Below are 20,291 nucleotides of genomic sequence, written 5' to 3' on the forward strand. Positions count from 1 at the left end.
AAGAGGCCGGTCCGCTGTCTTCTTTTTTCTCACCGTGAGAAGTACGAGCGCTAAGCGCATACGAGCTGGGTACAGCGAGGTGCTCGTGCCACGATGGTCTCAGGGTGGCGCACCTATGTGGGGTGCATGCATGATCTGTCATGGTTGACAGATCATGCGCGTGCATGATCTGTCATGCTATAAGTGTATTATTTGTATAGTTAAACTAGCCGACTTGCTACATTAGAGAGGATTCCCAAGTGACTTATAGTCGGCTATGACAAAATTTTAGCAAACTTCTATGTTGTGGTTTGGGCACTTCATTAGCGCAAATACTTGTGTTTTGTCAAGTTTTGGGCTGCGTGGGGACATCTTTCTATCGAAGAACTTTGACTGAGCTCATGAGTGTTGTACTGTGTGCCTTTGTATAGCTTCGTTTCTTATTTTTGCTTTGTGACAAGAACTATTGTGCAACCGAAGAGGAGTAGACGGCACCAAGCATTGGCACTAACATCTCCGTACATGCATTTCATTATAGATAGATTGGCACACAAATGTAGTTTTGTTGCTTAGCACTATGGTTAACAGTTTTCTTTATTTTTTGAGTGCATGAGACACCACGGCAGTGGGTCTCTGAATCATTATTAATCTAGTCTGAATATATCTGCTGATTACCGTCTACCTCCTCTACCATCCGTACGTTATGCCGTCTATAAAAACAGAGATAATATTTGATTTACTGGTTCTTTTGACTCGCAAAATTCAAGTACGTATTCGCATCTTTTTGCTTTGCAGCTCGTCATGCAGTATTTGTACAAGGGAGGCTGTGAAGACTTCGACATTGACCAAAACGATGTGCTTGAGGTGCGTATATGTATGTAATTTATGGCGCCAGGAGAGTTGCACCATTCTTAACTATTGTGTCATTGTTGTCAGTTCATTACTGCACTCACAATGAGCACCCAGTGATGCTGGCTAATTAATATATTAAGTGTTGTTAAAACATTATTACTTCTGATGTGACATTTGGTGAGCTGATTGTTACCTTTTTTGTGTGAACCATGTGCATTTCAATATAATTGCGTCTGTACATACTTTCAGTTCAAACTTTAGGCGTAGTGAACATAATGAGTAAATACATCTCTGTATTTGTACATTAGCTCTTTGGAACAGTAACAGGACAGAAGCAAATAACTGCATAAATTTCATATAATAAATGCAACTTCAAGAGGGGTGTTTTTTTCTTAAGACAAAGGGTAGGTGTGTGCTGAGCTTTTCCAGCAAGATGGCGCGAAAGGCACGCTCGGCAGGCCGCTCACGCACTTTGTCCTGTGGTGCTTGCTGGCCCGTGTGCGTGCGCGCTTATCTCGTGGTGGGGCGAAATTGTACGTCTTGGGCTTTCACTGGAATGATTGCGTTGCAGTTACAGGGTGCACGAAGGTCACTTCGCTCGCTGCGGTGTCTGTTTGCGAAAAGAGCCTGCCTTTGCAGCACAGCGAAGTAACAACTGAGAGACTAGTTCGCACTCATCCTGTTCATACCTAGGCGTGTATATTTCATATGTCATTTGAGTTTGAGCAGCCCATTGAGTGTTGAGCTGTCAACAATGTTAGCTCGTGCTCTTTCTGTGTATGTTCTCTTTGAGCGTTTTTTTGTCTTGAGCAGTGCGCTAACGTTTCGATCTGGTTGCCGTTCTTCGCGTGACATTCCAACTTGTTGCTATTGCATTCATTGCTGCGTGTTTGCATCAAAAGTATGACTTTTTTGTAGTATGCTTGGTTTTAAATAAATGTAAGACCAATGACACATGTTTTTCTGACATCACATGTTTTGGTGGCAAGAACCGGGTTAGCGTACGCGACTTTAGGTTCGGACCTTTGAGTGATCTTGCCATACATTATCTGAATCTTGCAGCTTCTAACAGCGGCCACGTTCTTCCAATTGGATGGCCTCGTTCGCTTCTGCGAGGCACGCTGTTCCAAGTGTGTTGACCTGGACAACGTGGTCGCCACTTACGTGCATGCCAAGGTCTACAATGCAGTCCAGCTTCTCGAGTACTGCCAGGGTTTCCTGCTCCAGAACCTGGTCGCGCTGCTCAGCTACGATGACGGTGTACGGAAGTTGCTCTTCGGCAAGCGGTTACACAATCACGACGTTCTTAGCGGCTTGCTACTCACGCTTCAGGCTAGGGTCAAGCAGCGGGTAGCCATGTCCAAGTCTCTCGCCGGCAAGCGGGCTTCCACCAACCACGATGCGAAGATGAGGCTAGTCGGTCCCAACAAGTAAATGACGGCTGCCACAAACGTCCAGTCAACGGACATAAGATCAGCAAGGTGAGGCTTCACAGTATTCTGCATATATTTATGAATAGATCAGTTTAGTGTTGAAAAATGTACATGTCGCCAGTTTTCTCTGACTTTTACAAGTTTGTGTTTATATAGTGAAAGTATTCATAAGAAATGACAAGTATGACGGTGATGCAAAGTTTGAGGATTCGGCACGCACTAAAAGTGACGATGCAGCAATGATGCAAAGATGAAAAATCAAGCAAGAATAAGACAGATGTAATGCATGTGCCAGCCTAAACACCATAACGCAGTGTCAATGCTTTAAGCAGTTCCGGTCCACGGATAGAAGGCACATTAGAGTTTTAGTTGCAGGCGCAGATAGCATGAGAGAGGCTTTCACCACATTCCACCAAAGGCGAATTCTCTCATTCGCAACTATGCTGGTGGAGAGTGTGATAGTGAAGCGATGGTAAAGTAGAGCCAATGATATGTTTTTCGGCCGATAAAAAGACCAAAGGGCAGCTAAGTTCTTTTGGGACACATATTTAATGGGGAAAATATAACAAATCTTGAATCGACTTCCATTTTGTAGACTTTCAATCGCAGTCTGTGAGTATTATAGAGTCATGTTAATTTTACAGAAATCACGCAAAAAGGTCCTGGTGTAACAAAGCTCTAACATAGCTCTTTTGACATTGCTAACAAGTTGGCATCAAAAGTTACCTTTGTTTATGAACTTCTAATGTCATAAATTTGAAAAGTGAAAAAAAAAAAAACCAAAAGAATAGGACATGTGTGTTGTATCTTCAGTCAAGATTTATGAGGTTTTCTACCTTGTCATTGTGCTGTGTTAACTCAGGTCAGTATCTTCGATCTTATTCCCATGCAGGCAGAAGCGGTGATTTGAATGAGTATGCACCATGAGATGACATCCTGCCTAAGCTCTGCCACTGTCACTGTGAAGAAACCAACAACACCAACAAAAATACAGTGAAGAATCCGGCCATCATGTGACTCGCATGCGTCAGAACTCTACAGATGGCCAGCATCTTGTGAACTTCTACTCACCCACGCCCTGCTTCCATGGACACAAAGGAATGTCGAAGTCTACAAATGCAAATATTGCTTCCCTCATGTTCTCGATGACTAGCACAGCTGTCCAGCATGCCTTAAGCATCTGTGAGAAGAAAAGTGAATTCGTGTCTTCATCATTTCGTGCTGTAGTAGATGGTGGGGTAACACTGCCTTGTGGGGGGGAGGATGTGATACCACTGTAGGTAATGCGCTCACAGGTTTTTCGGCTTACTTTGGTTTGCACTTAACTTGGAGCGAATGGCATAAGTGCCTTGGCAACCTTCATGGGTGCACTAAAGTCTACGATTGTTTGCCTCTGTAGTGGGATTTTGAATCTCTATGTGTTTAGGGCTCAGCGCTGCCTTGAGTCGTTTCCTGTGAACGACGTTGACTATGAAGGGGACTGTCTTTTTTTGTTTTTTTTTTACAATACCGTACTCATCCTTCTTGCTAAGACATTGCGACTCAACTAGAACATTTCTTGTGTTCCGTGTATAGAGACTGTGCCCCTAGATGACCTTGCATTCAAGCTTGCAAGAAGTGGCACACCAGTACCGGCCCTGACAAAGAGGGAAGTTTGATCATGGCTCTGTTCTTTGGCATGACAATGAAAACCCTGCTAGACATTCTAAATGTATTTTGTATGTATTAAAATGGGACAAATATTATGCAGCGTAATAGGACTATAGCTAGAAGTTTCTGAAAATTGGAACTTCACGGTGGGGTCGTGAGTGGATGTTTGAAGTTTGCTTCAGATTTTGTGTGTATTTTATGCGTTCTTTTCAACTACAAGGTTTCTTTAGTTGGTATCTAAAATTATCAGGACTAACGTAGCTGCCATCTCGAGGTGCGAGATGATGAAATAGTGCCATGTCGTGAAGTGTTATCTTGATGTGTTCACATGCAAAAGTGGGTCGTTTTGAGCTCTGACGCGGTGTGCTATTCGTGTCCATTCCTGAGTAGCGCTAACGTTAGAGTTGGCTTTTGCGTTTCTGGTATCAATCGTAGGCTGCCAACGTGGCGTAGTCAGCACCGATGCTCTAAAAGATGGTCCTTGGTTGCAGATACTGTTTAGGGGCCAGTGCCATATCACGTGGTCCGTTCACATATTCGGAGCTGCTCGCTAGTTCCCAACTCTGTCTGAAGGTGCCGGTAGGAATGTTACTAAAATTGGTGCGTCAAGTTGTAGCCGCATAATACAGTAGACTCCCAATAAACAAAACCTGAAGGGACCAGTAAAATGTTTTCATTTAGCAGGAGTTTCGTTTACTGAGATATAAACAGGGGCACAAAATGCAAGAACGAAACCAATCTAATGTACAGCTAATGTGCAGGCATATGGTTTATGAGCTACTGATACCTTCAAAAGCTGATTTTCGTGATGCTGAGAAAGACACTTTTAAAACTACCACATTTTATTCATATACAGTACAGGCGCACTCGAACAAAAAAATGAAAATAAATTATGAGTATGGGCACAACAAAGGACCGCCGTCTTTGAACAATACATGCGAAGGTATTCTATTGTCAGCTATGTGCCTTCACTGCATCCTCGAGAAAATAAGGTGCAGTTTTCAAAACTAACAGCTCAAAAAGCAGCCTGTGTTTACAATGTTGCGTTGATTGCCTATACTCTTTGCAAAACTCAATGCATCAGATTGAGAGAAATGCATTTGTTTCCCTGTTTAAGCTGAGTGTCTAACAAAAGTTGCGCGCCCTGGTCAATGTGCTTGTTAATTGTTTTTTGTTATGACAATGACGTTCACGAAACAGGCCTAGCAGTAATTCGTAAATGACTTTGTTTTCACTTCTGACGTTGATTGACAGAGGCGTTGTATTGAAACATTCTCGTTTTGCAACGCTTTGGTCTTTTAACAATAACAGTAAACGTCCCTAGAAGATTCCTCTATTGACACTAACATTCCGTGTGGGACCAATATAATGTCTTGAACATGCCTGACTACGTGTAATACTTATTCACCAACCGGCGTCTGTTTTTCCAACTGCCCAGCGGAACTGGCCAGTCGCGGCATGTCGGGATGGCTTTGCAACCGTAAAATAGATGGGAACATAATCGTTGCCGAAATGAGTGGTGAGGAATGCATGGTTCTCTTGAGTTTGTAAATAGTTTCATGTCTGTGGTGCACAATTTAATGTGAATGGAGAAAACAATTGTGTGCTCTTAGTACTCAGCCCTGGTAAAATACTCGTCCTGAGTTGTCTTTTGTGGTTGCCATTTTCGATCCTGTAAGTGTTGTGTGAATGTGTGTTTATATTTGTGCGTAATCTAAAGTAGTAATGAGCGTATCATTGTAGTTGCTGTCAGGAGTGACTTTGAGTGCTCTCTTTCCAGTGCTGCAAAAAAAATCGCTGGATACTGAATTTAGATTTTCATTCTGTGTGTGTTAACAGGTTTTTAGTCCACAGGAAACCATCAGTAATGGTATGAAAAACATATCAGGGAGAGCGGCGTATGGGCCAGACAATTTCAGAAGTGACACGCATGACGCGCAGTGTCTAACACTAGGCAATAACTCACTGCAATTTTCTTTTCTTTATTGAGTACAACTCAAGCTGGATAGTTTGTCAATTTATTGGAAAAAAAAGTCACATGATTTTACAACAGGGATTCACTTACTTTGGACCTTACGCAATAATAGATTTTCTAATATCGAACATACTTTAGAAGACTTTATGAGTGGTATTTAAAAACGGCAAAGTATCGAAGAATGATTGAGGCATCATCTGTTTACAGGACGTGTCTATTGTCTCTCCCTGCGTTGAAGTGTTTGGTGCTGAATTGTAATTGGGTGGTTCCCATACTCTTTTCTGATATTTCATATGCGACCTACCATGTGGCTCCTAATATCTCCTAAATCAAAAACTATGTGTTCTTCTGAATTTTTTTCAAGTATTTGCTGTTTTAGTATGTCGCACTCTTATAACAAAATGTTCTAAATAGTTTTTTTTTGTAGTTACTGGTAATATACATTGTCAAAATATTCCCTGCACGTGCGCTGAACTATTCCTTCGTAGCTGATGAGAGAAAAATACTGGTATCGCTTCAAAATGGTCAATTTTTCCATTTTGTAAAAAAAAAGATGTTAAATCAGATAAAACATTTTTTCTCGGTTTTTCATAGGGGCAAGAACTTTGAACACGAATGACGTCGAGCTACACGACAGAAATTTTAACATCGCTAATAAAAATATCCTCGAACGAAGGCCAACATATTCTCCGCTTGAATTGTGTTTCCAGGCCAGTTTGGTAACACTACTTTGATAATCTCTGATTGGCCAGCATTTCTTAGCCATTTTAGTGCAGCTTTATGAGCACTCACTGAAGGTTTGTTCGGGGACACTGACATTTATCATGGGACTAATGAATTGTGTTCAGTCTATTATTATGTTCTCTGGCCTTTTTAAGAGAAACTTTTTTCCCCCATGTGTTTACATGTGGTACGTTATCTTACTGCAATGGAACGTTTTGTTCAAGCGACCCAAACGACAATGTCGTCTCATCCAACATAAGTGGGACCAAGAAAAGACTTGCACATTCACTCATGTTCATGTGCCAAACGAAGCCCAGCTTCAGAGCATTACGATACCCATGCCTAATACATGTCATTTCCTTTACATCTGTGTGTGTAGCCTAGGACTATTTTATAATGTGATCATCTACAGTAGCATAAGTTGCATTTGGTTTCACATCAGAATACTTGCACGTTAGCGGACTGGATACTTCTTATTGTTTGCAACTATACACCGGAAATAGTGAGTGCGTATTTACGATAAACGTCTTAGTGAACTCACCAGTTGAGCAGCTTTAGTGCCAAACAGGCAGCCTGCAAATGCGATGAGTCGATGTCAAAAACCGAACCTATGTTTTTTACGTTGAAATCGCATGAGTGAACTGTTAAGTATCGATATGGATGTGGTGAGGCACTGGAATGATATGAAATGACTGTTTGATGTCACTGCACTCTCAAGAACACAAGATGGTCTAAATTTGTGCAACCCTCCATTGCGTTGTGAATAATCATATCGTGGCGTTAACTGGTAAAACTAAAGATATTGCTCTTATTATTTACGCAGACTTCGTTTTTCACTTTGGGCAAGATTTCGCTTTGTCAGAATTGTGTTGCAGATTCGGAAAAAGCAAACAAAAAAAGAGAGAAATGAAACTCAATTGGCAGTTTGATATTGTTTCGAGAACTTCTATAATGTGGAACCTGCAAAGACGTTGGAATGCTTTTGAAGGTATCTTAGGTTGGCTAGGTTGTCTAGGGTTATTTGCAGAACAATGCAAGCTGCTGGACATGCGAAACTCAATGTCCCGGCAAAGCAACTGTTCTAGCGTGAGGTCCTACGTGTTTCATTTTACTGTTCTGCCATGATGTTCATTAGAATACTTTGTTGCCAGGTGGTGTCACTATGCGATGATAAAATTCACAGCTGGGAACATTAACATTGCTGGTTAAGAACACAAACGAAAAGAAATGGTCGTCATCCTGAAAGCTAACCGTTCTACATGGCGCCCCTTCTCTACACTATTCATGTTGGTGAAGCAAAGGATATGCTAGGATGATGTGTCTCGTGGTAGTAGGCCTAAATAAACACAAAAAAGAATACTCATCAATGTCCTGTGAAGTGTTCACGTTGCCACTGTGCATTATTTCATTTTTATAATATTTACGGTGATTACTAAGACAGCCTTGTTGGCAAACTACCTCAATGCGCTTCTTCCGTATCGTTTATCCATTTATTTTTATAATTATACGAAGCATAGTAATTAAATGCACACGCCATGTCGGAACTTTGTACATAAAAAAACTCCTGTCATCCCACCGAAATCAAATTTCTGTGCCTAACTTGGACAAAAAGAAAAAAAAAAAAAGGTCGTGACAATCATAGTCACGACTTAGACAATCGCTACTGCGCTAGTTCAACTGCCGAAGAGATTCGGTACATAGCTTTGTAAATTGCTTTTCTTTCTTTTTTTTTTTCCTTGCGCTTGCATACAATATTTTTTGCCGCCAGCGCTGTGTGTTTCCTTAATTTGTCTAAAATTGTGTACCACTACCTGGCGAATGCCGAGCGCATAATGGCTAGAACAAGAACGTTATACTCACTTAACAATTATGTTCGGAGGGAGGGAGGGTGTATTTGTGTAAAGCGTTTGGCTAGTTTATGTTTGTTTTGTGTGTCTGTGCATGTTTTGTCGAACCCGCAGAGTTTGTTCTACCTGTGTTTTTATTTGATGCATGTAACGTGTCCCTTAGTTTGGAGCTTTTTGGGCACTGAAAAATGAGTCAACGACGAAAAAAAAAAGAATAACCACGAATACAAAATGCGGAGCTTGTGTAGCTCTCAATACTGCTTTGTTTTTTTTTAAATAACTGACTGGTAAGAAGAATAACACCAGTTTTCAGTGCCTGTGAATCGAAAATAAAGTTTTTTTTTTCAAGAATGTATTTTGTATGTCTTGTTATTCTATTGTAGGTTCAATGCACGCACTAGTGGCCTGTGCCTTCTGCTTTGCAAGATAACGTAATCGCATGTGCTTTTTTGCCTTGGCGATAATACAGCATAATTTGTCGAGAAATTTGTACCAAAAAAGTTATCTGCTTTGTGTTCTCTCTTTTTAGATGACTGTGGTGGTGATGTCGTTGCCAGTAAAGTCCTTTAATCTGGGGACTTTAGTTGCCAGAGGCACAGTCACAACGGGGGAAACAAAAAATGTGCAAGTGACCGGTTGCCGGAGCGGCAAAATTGTGGCATGTGGCGCTGTTTTTTCTCAAGAATACCGATATCGAGAGGGCAAAGCGCATTCCATTTTCCAGAGCAGGGGTGGCCGGTGGAAAGTACTCTAACAAACTGCTTTTTCTGGGCAACCAGGATAACGATATTGCTCGCAACTCGAGTGAAAAAGAAAAAAAAAATCCTGCTTAGCCGCATCTGCCGATAAGCAGGTAACAAGCGCTTCTTTAAGATATGGGCTTTCAGATGGTTCTGCAGCAAGATGGCCTGCTTTCCGCCGGTCCGCAGTCCACCCCTGCGCTGTAAGATGGAATATGCTTGGCCAGCTGGCATTCTTGTTTTCAGTGTGCTCGTGAACGATGGCACCAGGGTGCCGCAATTTTGCGGGTGCTGCCACCGGTAACTTTAGCTAATCTTTTTGCGTTACGACAGTACACCAACAACCTGCCCACGAGTTAACGCAACACAACGTGGGGCACTTTTGTGGTCACGAGGTTGCTCGCCATAATTCCGAGAAGCAACGAACGCGCTGCAACGATGTGAAGGCAACCGGACTGCTTGACCGTCAAGCATGGAACTATACCTACGTGGCAGCTACAGTGGTCTTTCTCGAATCTTGTTCCTCCTTCCACAGTGCAAGGTAGTTAAGCGGGTAAGCAGACTCAGGTCTAGTCACCCTCTCTCCAGTTCTTGCCTTTCACCTCTTCCTCCAGCTTCTCCTTCACGTTCATGTAAGTATTGAGGCATGTCATCGTTTAGAAACCATCCGCTGTGTCTCATACACGTTTCGCTGCGAAGAAGAGAATGCTGCCCTGGTTTCTGAAAACAATTACCGCTTCGTCCAATATTATTTCTAACCTAATTTAGCTCTTACAAAATATTATACATAAATCCAGTCGGTATGATCAACCCGACTCTTGGCCGATCCCCCCGAGTAGGTACACTCTTAAAAAAAAGTTAGTAAAAAGGTAGCAACTGCAGGCAAATAGGTAGTAACTGCAGTGGTTACTACCTTTCTTCGACCGTTACTACCCTTTTGCTACCTGTTTACTACCTACGTTAGTAAACAGTTACTGCCTGCAACTGTTACTAACTTTTTGCGACCTCTTTACTACCTACGTTAGTAAACAGTAACTGAAATGAAAGAGGTAGTAACTGCAGCCGTTACTACCTTTCTTGTCCCGTTACTACCTCTTTGCTACACGGCTTTTGACTATGCCAATATAATGTGTGAATGCGATTCTGATAATTTATGAGAGGAATCGTCTCGACGTGTAATCATTACACAGAAAAATTATGCAGAAGGTATCCATACATCAAGAAAATACATTTTGTTTTAAATTACGCAACCTAGATATGTAAACGTCATTCTGATATTGTCGCAACGAAGAAGTGCGAGTTAACGAACCATAAGCAAGTGCTACACGTATCGTAATAGACAATCACGACAAACTTAGTAAAAACAGCACATATTAACAAGACCGGCAGATCAAAGTAACCAGACGGTCACAATTAACTTCGAGGACAGTCACAGTTAATCCACTGCGGCGTGTCTGCAAATATTATCATTGTTTTGGCGCACCAAACTCCTAAAACGATTATTACCTTTTAAACGCAGTTATGTTAGTCGTGTGAAGCATTAAAATGCACTGAGAATGAGTTCGGTACATTGCTCCGGCCACTGTACACAATGCCTTTTTGTGGCCATTTTATAACAAATAAATATGATATATAATTTTTTATAAGCATGTCTGATTAAAAGTCTTGTGCTACGTCACCAAACAGACGTAGCCAGGTAGTATAATATAGTGCTATAGGTTTATATTTGTAAAAATTCATCCTGAAACGCAAGTGCTCCCCTGTGCTGGTCACAGCGTGGCAGGGCGACAAAGATTAGATTGAACAATGTGAGATTCCGGATTGAATCTGCACGTGTTTCAATGAAGTTTTTTGGCCAGCTCTTCCGAGCATTCCAAATATAGTGAACTAGAAGTACTCTAGTGGCACGACCGCCAGGCCACGCCGCCTCTCTTGGCGGTCGGAAATACCACGGACCGCCGCTAGGGTTTCTCGTGGCGCTACTGCGCCTTTTCCTAGGCGAGGCGCGGTCACTTGGTGATTCAGCGCGTTAGTTCAGCACGTCTGCCGGTATCCTGCGCATCGCTTTGTCTGCAGCTACTGTACTGCACGTGTACCGGTATACTCTGCTCTGCATTTTCTCGCACGGACCGTTGTGGAGTAGCTGTCTTTACCTGAAGCTATTCGCACACTTGAAGTTCCTGCAAACTACTGGTGTCGTATAGAAGCAGTTGGCCACTGCGATCTAATATTTGTGACGACAGTGATAAGCAAGCGTACAAAACTGGATATTTTTCATGAAAAAGCTGTGTGCTTTATGTCCACAGAAGGAAAAATTGTAACCCAAGTCTTCTATCAAGGTGTTTTGTGTCAAGAGAAACCCGTGCAATCCCTTGCTGAGGCCACATCCGTATTGGAAGAAGCTCGAGAAAGCCCTGTCTGCAAGGGAGCAATGTGTAAACAAGAATTCAAGCCGCTTTCCTCTCGGCTGACCGCACATCATCGAGCTGAAGCAAACACTGCTGGACGATCCGTGATCAGCGTACGCTGCTTCGGAAAAGTTTCTTCTGAAGGTAAGTAGACGTAAAGTGCATTAGGATGCCCATAACATTACCACATTGCCTCAGGTATTGAGGGGTGTGATTTTAACGTATGCATTGTTTGTTCATTTGCAGGCTCAAGTTGTGCAGAATGCAAATCCCTTAGGAAAGCGTTACTGACAAGAAAGTCGTACATTAACTGTCGTGTACACCTGCCTGTAAAGAAAACCCTTTCTTCACGACTGACGCAACAAAAGAAGAAGACAGCACGTCTTCAAAATCAGGCATGTGTGCTTAAGAAAAAGTTGAGTGTCATGCTTGCCAAGAATGTGGCAATCGCAGAAGAAGATTTCAATGCAAAAGTAGCTCTCCTACCAGAGAAGCAGCGTGAGGCAACTCTCCACATATTCAAAGCTTCTTCACGGAAGAGTACTAAAGGCATGATATTTTCAAATGAGTGGGTGCTCGAATGTTTGATTATGAAGCTGAAAAGTGCAAGGTTGTATGAGCACTTGAGAAAAGAAAAAATCTTAGTTCTCCCCAGTAAGACTACGCTTCGCAAATATTTAAAATGCTACAGAACTGGGTTTGGATTTAGCAATAAAATCTTTGATGTGCTGAAGCAAAAGACTTGCACTATGGACGAGTTTTTATGCCATGGAGGACTCATCGTGGATGAACTGAAACTCTCGGAGCACCTCTCAGTGAACAGTGAAGGCCGCATTGATGGCTTCGTTGACTTGGGACAGTTTACGTCTGACAAAGATAAGCACAGTGTCTGTGATCACGGTATGGTGATAATTTTTGTGCCCTTTGTTGGCAAATGGACGCAAATACTCGCTGCATTTGCGACTCATGGAAACACAAAATGGGAACCTGCTGACGAAGATAATGCTTGAAGCCGTCATTTTAGCTGAGAAGGCCGGACTCAAGGTTGATTTCATTACGTCTGATGGTGCCACCTGGAATCGGAAAATGTGGTCTGTGATGGGCATCAAAGCATCACTGCCAGAAACTTCTAGTTCACTATAATTCTAGTTCACTATAACCAAAACTGTAGTGGAAGCGCGCCGTAAGCTTGTGATGGTGATGAGCAATCGCTTTGTAGCGAATGTTATTAGCGCGTGTGGTAAATATGAATATATATATATATATATATTCTTGGCCAAACTATGTATATACAAACCGCTGAGCCACGCAATAACTAACCTAGCAATTTTACGTTTGCATGAGCCAGGAAGCAAACACGCGCGTTAGAATTGACCATAGCTGCAACTCAGAAGGAGCCAGCGACGGCCGGTCAACGCAGCCGAAGCTCCTAGGAAATGGAGCAGTAGCGCCACCTCGCGCCATCCGTGTGAAAGGCTGGCGCCAGAGCCTGGCTGGTCGCACCACTAGAGTACTTCTAGTTCACTATAATTCCAAACACGGAGGAAGGAAAAACCTTCCTCCGTGATTCCAAACAAATATGACTCTTGACCACGACCTACTGTATGTTACTGACCTGCCCAGCCAACGAAGCGCCAGCACGCCGTTCCTGGTACTGGCGCCTGCCGCTATGCGCTCTGCGGCGCTACAACTTACCCCATCCGCACCGGTTGCTGACGGCCAAAAACATAGACCGTCGTGCTATTTTTTTTTTTTTTTGTCGTCTGCTCGCGCGACCTTGGGAGAAAAGCAGCAATCTTTACGCGTGCATACACTCTGGACGATTAAAAAAAATGAATAAAAGCCTCTTTTTGAATAAACTTAAAAGTATAATGACGATCTTTTGCTACCGTCTCCTCGTGCCGAGCTGCGATAGAAGCGTGCAGGTAGGTGCAGTTTGTACACCAGCGAAGCGAGGTTTCTTGGTGCAAATTAACCATCACGATGGTGGTGTTGCTGCGTGCATTTCTGCGAATCAAGGCAAGGGAAGACTTCTGATGTCACTTTTCATGAGTTTCCAGTGACCGAGATTGGTGAAAAATGAATCAAGGTGATTTCTAGAAAGGGTAAGTCTGGCATGTTGAAAATGTAATGGGTTGTAAACAAGGAGGATACATAAAACTTGCTGGAGTGGAAGCCGCCTATGCGCCACTACGGCAGAGAGTGAAGCCGCGCCGAGCATGCGGCGGCCATGTTGCCAGTGGCAGAAAAGAGCCGAGCGCTGCAAATTTAATGCTTCACCGCACTGCGGGTGAAGTGACTCGTGTGTTTATAAAGCAACGAAAACAAGTAACTCTGGTTGTAAATGTTTATTGCGACTTGTACGCAGCCAATTGGCATGTAGAGAACTCAATTAAAGTGCATATGCATCAAATCGCGATGCCTAAAGCAAACACATAATCGAATACATAGGAGCCCTACTGGTGGTTGAAAATTATTGCCCTTGTCAAAAGTAAGGTCCCACCTTACTTTTGACCGATTCTCGGTTTTTTTTTCCTTCGTCATGTGTTGTATCCTCACTTTTACGTATTGTTCAGCGATTTGCCTACACAAACTGTAAACCTGATTATCAAGCGTATCAAAGTCTAGGACGTGCTGCTCTAGTTTATGGAACCAGTTTTTCTCGGAGGAAGCTCATAGATTTTTCAGGATGAGGTGTCTTGCTCTTGACTTCACCGTTGTGATGGAATCACATTCAGCCTGTAGCCACCTCAGTGCTTGACTTCTTTACAGGGGCTAATGACATCTCGCGACGGTAAAACAAGACCACCTCGCCTCTTACATTTAATTAAAGGTGTCAGCTCATCTGAGTGCATGGCTGCTATGCACTCTTCACAGGTAGTTGCAGTTCGACCTTTCGAACAATGAAGCCTGCTATGTATGGCACCACGGAATTGACAAAAGCAGAAAAGCTTTCGGGCTAGTCAATGCGATGCGCATTGTCGTGGTCATCGAGCTGCAGGACTGGGGCCTAGCGCATGTCAGTGAGATTGCTTTTTGGATGTACCATGGCTGCAGGAGTCGTTGTATTCAATACGGAGAGAACATCTTGGGAGCAGTGTCCAGAACTTGAAGACATGACTTCCGTCTGAATCAATAGACGCTTGTATGCAGCCATAAACTGCGAAGCTGTTGGGTTGTTGTTATGGCCGCCTCATCCACGTATTGATTCAAAGAAGTTTTCGGCATAGTCTTGACTGAGTTTGTGTGTCAGTGAGTATTTCACCTGACCCTGGCTGACAAGTCTGTCAAACATTCTTTCGGTGCTTGCCATGCATATCCAAAAACCAATGAATCCATTTTTTCAGTCCTTCTGTCACTGCCGGATCTCTCAGCCCGTTTATGTACGTTCGAATCTCCACAAAAAAAAAAAAAAAACGACTTCCAGAATGCTTCGTTTCCTTGCCGAAGGGGCGCTTTGTACGACCTTGCCAGCGGGTTCCTGGAGTTTAAGATGTCAAACAAGCCATAAAAAATTCTAATAGACGTAGATCTTGTGCTGGCACCCTTGAATTGCGGCAGCTTTAGCTTTTGTTCGCAGAAGTCCAAAGCGTCGGCAACTGAGGCACTCGATCAGTTGTACAGCATATCACACCTTCATTTTCTTGCTTTTCCCATTGGACGTGGACTTTCGTAAGTTTGTTTCCGAGCCACAACCCTTCTTCACGTTGAAGTGCCTTCAATGCCACTTCATAACCCCATTTCACATGCTTCCCTTCAATGTCAAAGAGGTGGTCAAAGCACTCTGGCGCGAAGTGCACAGAGCGAAGTGATCTCAGTCTTTCGCATTCTACTTCTCACATCGAACGGCCCACTCCCAGAGGCTCCACGTTACGGGATTTTTAGTAAATCTGTAAAACAATTTCGGACTGTTATGTTTTGCGCGCTTAGATCGCGTCAGCTATAGCTCCCTTTAGTAACGAGCGCGGAATGGCTATGTCGAAGACGTTTTCGTGTACGTAAAGGTGGAATGTGAGGCCACAACCTTTTTTCAACCTGTTGGCACATCCGTAAATGACGCAAGAGGCAACCATTGTAAACCATTTGTCTTTACAAGCCGACAAGGTGAAACAAGAACGGACGAAATCAGCAGCTCGCGAGGGCGCTGAGCACGCTTTTTGCCACTGGCAAGATGGCGGCGGCTGGCTTCACTCGCACAACGTCCTTTCCACTCCAGCAAGTTTTATGTATCCTCCTTGGTTGTAAATGACTACGTGTCGTTAAAAAAGTGAGTTGCTAGGCTGGTTGGTGGTGCATGACAGACTGAGACTCATATTAGCGCAAAAAAATAATAAACCGACAACCTCAAGAAAGTAAATGACGACGTGCTACACTCACATTTTTATTAGCAAAAAAAAAAAAAGAAAAGATGACAAGAGTGCATACATGGAAGCCATGTCACTACATGTGGTTATGCATCTAGGTTTTCAAACACTCCCATTGTGGGAAGAAGCAGCTTCTTCGAGATTGCTTTGGTAGTTTAATTACATTACCAAAAAGAGCAGAGATCGTTGCATAAGTGAATATTTATCATCTGTCGCTTAATTAGCTTGACCTAGAACTTGAATTTATGTGCTACCGCGTCTGATATAAACGTGTTAGTTTACCCGTCTACGCGCATGCGTGACAAAAGGACACATACGTGAAAACTTTTCTCCTAATGAAAAGTTGTCAGTAGCGTGTGTCCTTGTCTTCTTTCTTGTGGTCATCCGTTTTATTTAGTGCTAATGTATCTCAGCCAGATACGTGTGTCACATGGTTAACGAGGTGAAGTCATACGCTCACTTTATAACTGTGTTTTATTCACTTCGCCACCATGGTATAAACTTCTAGTTGCATGATATAATACTCCTTAGTAAAGAACAAGAAATTTTGTATTTTATTCACAATATTTCACAGAATGTTCATCTTCTTCCTTTCAAGGTGCTGGCAATGAAGTTGGGCTCCCAAATGACAGGTCGAAGGTGTGCAGTGTGCACTTGTGTACTTTGCTCCAACCGACTTTAAGCCGGGACTAAAGATAAAAAGACTCAAAGCGGATGTTGTGCCGTCAGTGTTTCTATACTACCCAAAGTACATGGTTCCGCCCGCGGAAAAAGTCCACCGCACCTTGAAACGTTCAAGTGTTCAGGAACATGGACCCTGCCCAAAGAAAAAAAGTGACTAACAATGTTTAATGCTTGACGTCTCCCCACGGCTCTTGCATACAAATTGGACCAATGAAAATGAGTTCAAGGAAAGGCGTATGACAGAACGCAAAATGCAGGAAGAAAACAGGTTCAGCCCCGGCGCAGCAGAGCTGGACATCGAGGGACATGTCATCAGTACCATCCGCAAACACAGCTGCGGGACCATCCTTAGACTTTATGCACCCTCTCACCGAATTTGAACGCACAGAACCACCTGAAACTGCCCCTGGCGACAAAGTAAAAAAAAAGACCGATGCTCCTTGACCACGCAAGCAACCATAACCAGCCAGAAGATGCGCCATGTGATGACTTTCGCAAAATCATCGCGCCGGAAATGCCAAACCATGGCAAGAAATAATGCTGAAGTAAAAGCGCAAATAGCCAAGCTGAACCGTGAAGTTGCAGAGGTTAATCTGCTCTCCAAAAGAGCAAACGCTGCAGTCTTGCAGGTAAAGTTGTATGCTGTTGTTGTTTGCTGTTGGTGCTGTTTCGTTTCAAAACAGTTGCAGAGTGTTTTTTATTGATTATTCATGTATCTGCGATCTACATTTGCCATTTGAGACGAAGGTATTTATGCGCAAAATTGTCTGTATTTGGTTGTTTTCTATGCGCGCTGGATGCCGCGGCCACTGTCAAATGTCATAGTCTTCGCCCTTTCTTGTCCAGACAGTAAATTCAATCCAGCTGAGTGTGCGACAACAAGTCTACCATTGTATACACGTATGCCGGTATCATGAGTTACATAAACATTTGGTGGGCCAGCACTTTTCACAACCGGTCTCTGTCATCATTCTTTCTTGTTTTGCACGCTGATACATGTGTTTGTATCTGATTTGGGGTTCTATTTGAAAAATAATGCACTAAAATATCAACTAAAATGCAAAAGAAGATTCTCAAAGTCACATGAAACAAAATGATTCAAGAAACCCACCATATTTACTCAATGCGTGATGAAACTCTTCTCGAACCGGCGGTAACCCATGCATTTCCATGCATCCACCAGCGCTCAGCTGGGGTAACTCGAGCGCCCCCTAGGCGGTGAAGTTCGGCATCCGAGCCGGCGCAGGCAGCTCCGTAGACCGTCGCCAGCTGGGCAGGTCAGGAGTACAGTAGGTCGTGCTCCTGACGTGTGGCCACTCACAATTACATCTCCTGTTGTCTTGAGGCACGTCACTTGTTCTTTGAAAGGTCTCAGGTTGCGGATGTGATAGGAAAGCTTTCAAACAACCCTTGTGCTAACACTTATATACACTGAACCAGTCAGCTTGCACAGGTCGAGATTCATCCTGTAAAAATGAATCATCGAGCAGTTCATACAGAACGTCATGGGGGATTTCTGACTTGCAAATCATTCTCCAATTGGCATGGCCATGTTGCAGTATCGTTTCCACCAGAGCCAGCCACCGCTTGCACACCCGCTTGCATCTGATGAAACTCGCGCCATCCACTAATGCCAAGATGGGCAGCAGAACCTCGTTTGGCACAACATCCATGGTTGCTTGTACTGTCATCACGTTTCGGGGTGATCGCTTGCTGGCGTGCGAAATTACCTAGCAGTAATGAACAGATGCGAAGTCTACAAGCGAAAATCAAAGGTTGAGCTCGTTTGCACCTAAGTTGAGCAAGTGTTCAAATCTTCAGCATCGGCGCGCCGGAGAGCGAGCGAGCGTAAAAAATAGTGAACTTCTTTGGTCTATGCATTCTTCGCATTCGTGGCACACCCCGCTTCTTAATCGAATTTGTCTAGTTGTGATTAGCCATTATTAACAGTGGAGAAATATTATGCCAAAATGCATGACCTGCGTAGTATCGGTTACTACTTTTTCTTTAAACCTTTGAAAGTTACTACCAATGGGTGGTAACGGCTAGGGTAGTAACAGTTACTAACTGCTGGTAGTAACAGGAGAGGTAGTAACTGTTACCACCTTCGCCATTACTAACTGCGCTTACTACGAGGATTGTAACATATGTGACAAACCATTACTACCCCAAAGTTAGCAAGTACTACCACCAGTTTTCTAAGAGTGTAGGTGACAAAATTCCAAGGAGCATCGTCATCATCATGAATTACCGCCCGATGTATACAATTATTTGTTCCCCTTCTTCATTTTGCCATCTTTCAAGTGTGCTTTTTCAAATCGTTTTGTCCTTTTCACATTTAGGGGCGAAGCTCCTTAGGGTGCGGGTCTGGCCTTCCTCCGTTGGTGTATGTAACCACCTTGCAAACATCCCACTACACCCCATCACCGATCCACCTCTTCAGCGACCACACAGTCAATACTATTTAGAAGTAGCCAATATGAAATGCAAGATGGTCATGTACTTGTATCGAGGTGCGCGTTAAAGAACCATAGATTTTTTTCAATTTGTCCATCCCTTGTTTCTACGTGACCATTTATAGTCTCACTTTTGCAAACTGCCCACTACTTCGTCCTCGCAAACATCCCCCAACGCCCCATCTCCGATACATCACTTGACCGACCATAAAGCCGTTATAATGAAGGGGGAACGGAAGCAACGTATAGCTACTACTTACCAATAAAATTTCTTGTATAAATATATACAGTGTTTGTCACGTCATTGATCATGTAGTGGGCGATATTCGCCGATGCTTCACAGTTTAGCGATGAAACCCTTCAGTGCTTCGCCCCACTCATCATAATTCACTCCGTGGATATATGCTGGGATTTTTTATGTACGTAATTATACGTCTTGTTTTCATCTGATTGCTCTCTGTTTATCAAGCGTTGTATTTCAATTTTCGTCATAAGGTCGAGCCTAGCCAATCCGCCTTGCGGGTATGACCCAAGATTTTTAGGCGAATAAGCAAACAAAATAAGTAGTATTACTTTTAATTCTGAAAATATACTTTCTCTTGGGACTTCTCCTCTGGGCCACAGCAACGAGAATGTCCACATAGCAGCCTGCGAATTTCTTAGACACAAGAATAGAGTGAGATGGATAGAAAAAGGTCAAGTGAAAGGCAAGGAGGTTAACCAGAAGAAACTTTCTGGTTTGCTGCCCTGCACTGGGGAAAAGGGAAATCTAGTACTTTGCAATTGTCATTTAATAATTAATTTCAATGAATAGTTGTGTACCTTTTCATTGGTAACCTTGCGATTGTTCAATTTTGTATTCTCGATAGATGACTGATAAATTCAATTTCGTTCATTATAATTTGAAGTTCTTTTTTCCCCAGTATATTTAACGGCGGTTTAATGGCCCGTAAAAGGGTACGAGCCATGACATATGTACAAGCCAGCACGCAATTGGCATACCCCAACAGAACTTGTTTCACAAGTGAGCCCGCATGGCAAAAGTTGCAAGTTGATGTCCAAAGGGATCCTACTATTCAGCGGAAACGGATAGTGGGGCGCCAAAAGCACAAGCGTTCTTTGGAAAAATACGGTGTATTCTATCGGTGAAGCGCGGTGAGCAAGAGACTGAAATTGCAGC

At 43.1% G+C, this 20,291-nt stretch overlaps 1 protein-coding gene across 1 annotated transcript in view; it reads left to right on the plus strand.

The window, feature by feature from the left end:
* Nucleotides 1–8,810, plus strand: part of LOC119169615 (ankyrin repeat and BTB/POZ domain-containing protein 2) — a 140,745-nt gene extending 131,935 nt beyond the window's left edge. Inside the window, exons 19-21 of the mRNA XM_037420652.2 lie at nt 775–843; nt 1,894–2,312; nt 3,157–8,810. Of these exons, the coding sequence (XP_037276549.2) occupies nt 775–843; nt 1,894–2,265 (441 nt within the window). The 3' untranslated portion in view covers nt 2,266–2,312; nt 3,157–8,810. The remainder of the gene's footprint in view (nt 1–774; nt 844–1,893; nt 2,313–3,156) is intronic.
* Nucleotides 8,811–20,291: the final 11,481 nt, after the last annotated feature.

The sequence above is a fragment of the Rhipicephalus microplus genome, chromosome 2, assembly GCF_043290135.1.
Source record: "Rhipicephalus microplus isolate Deutch F79 chromosome 2, USDA_Rmic, whole genome shotgun sequence".
Taxonomy (NCBI): Eukaryota; Metazoa; Arthropoda; class Arachnida; order Ixodida; family Ixodidae; genus Rhipicephalus; species Rhipicephalus microplus.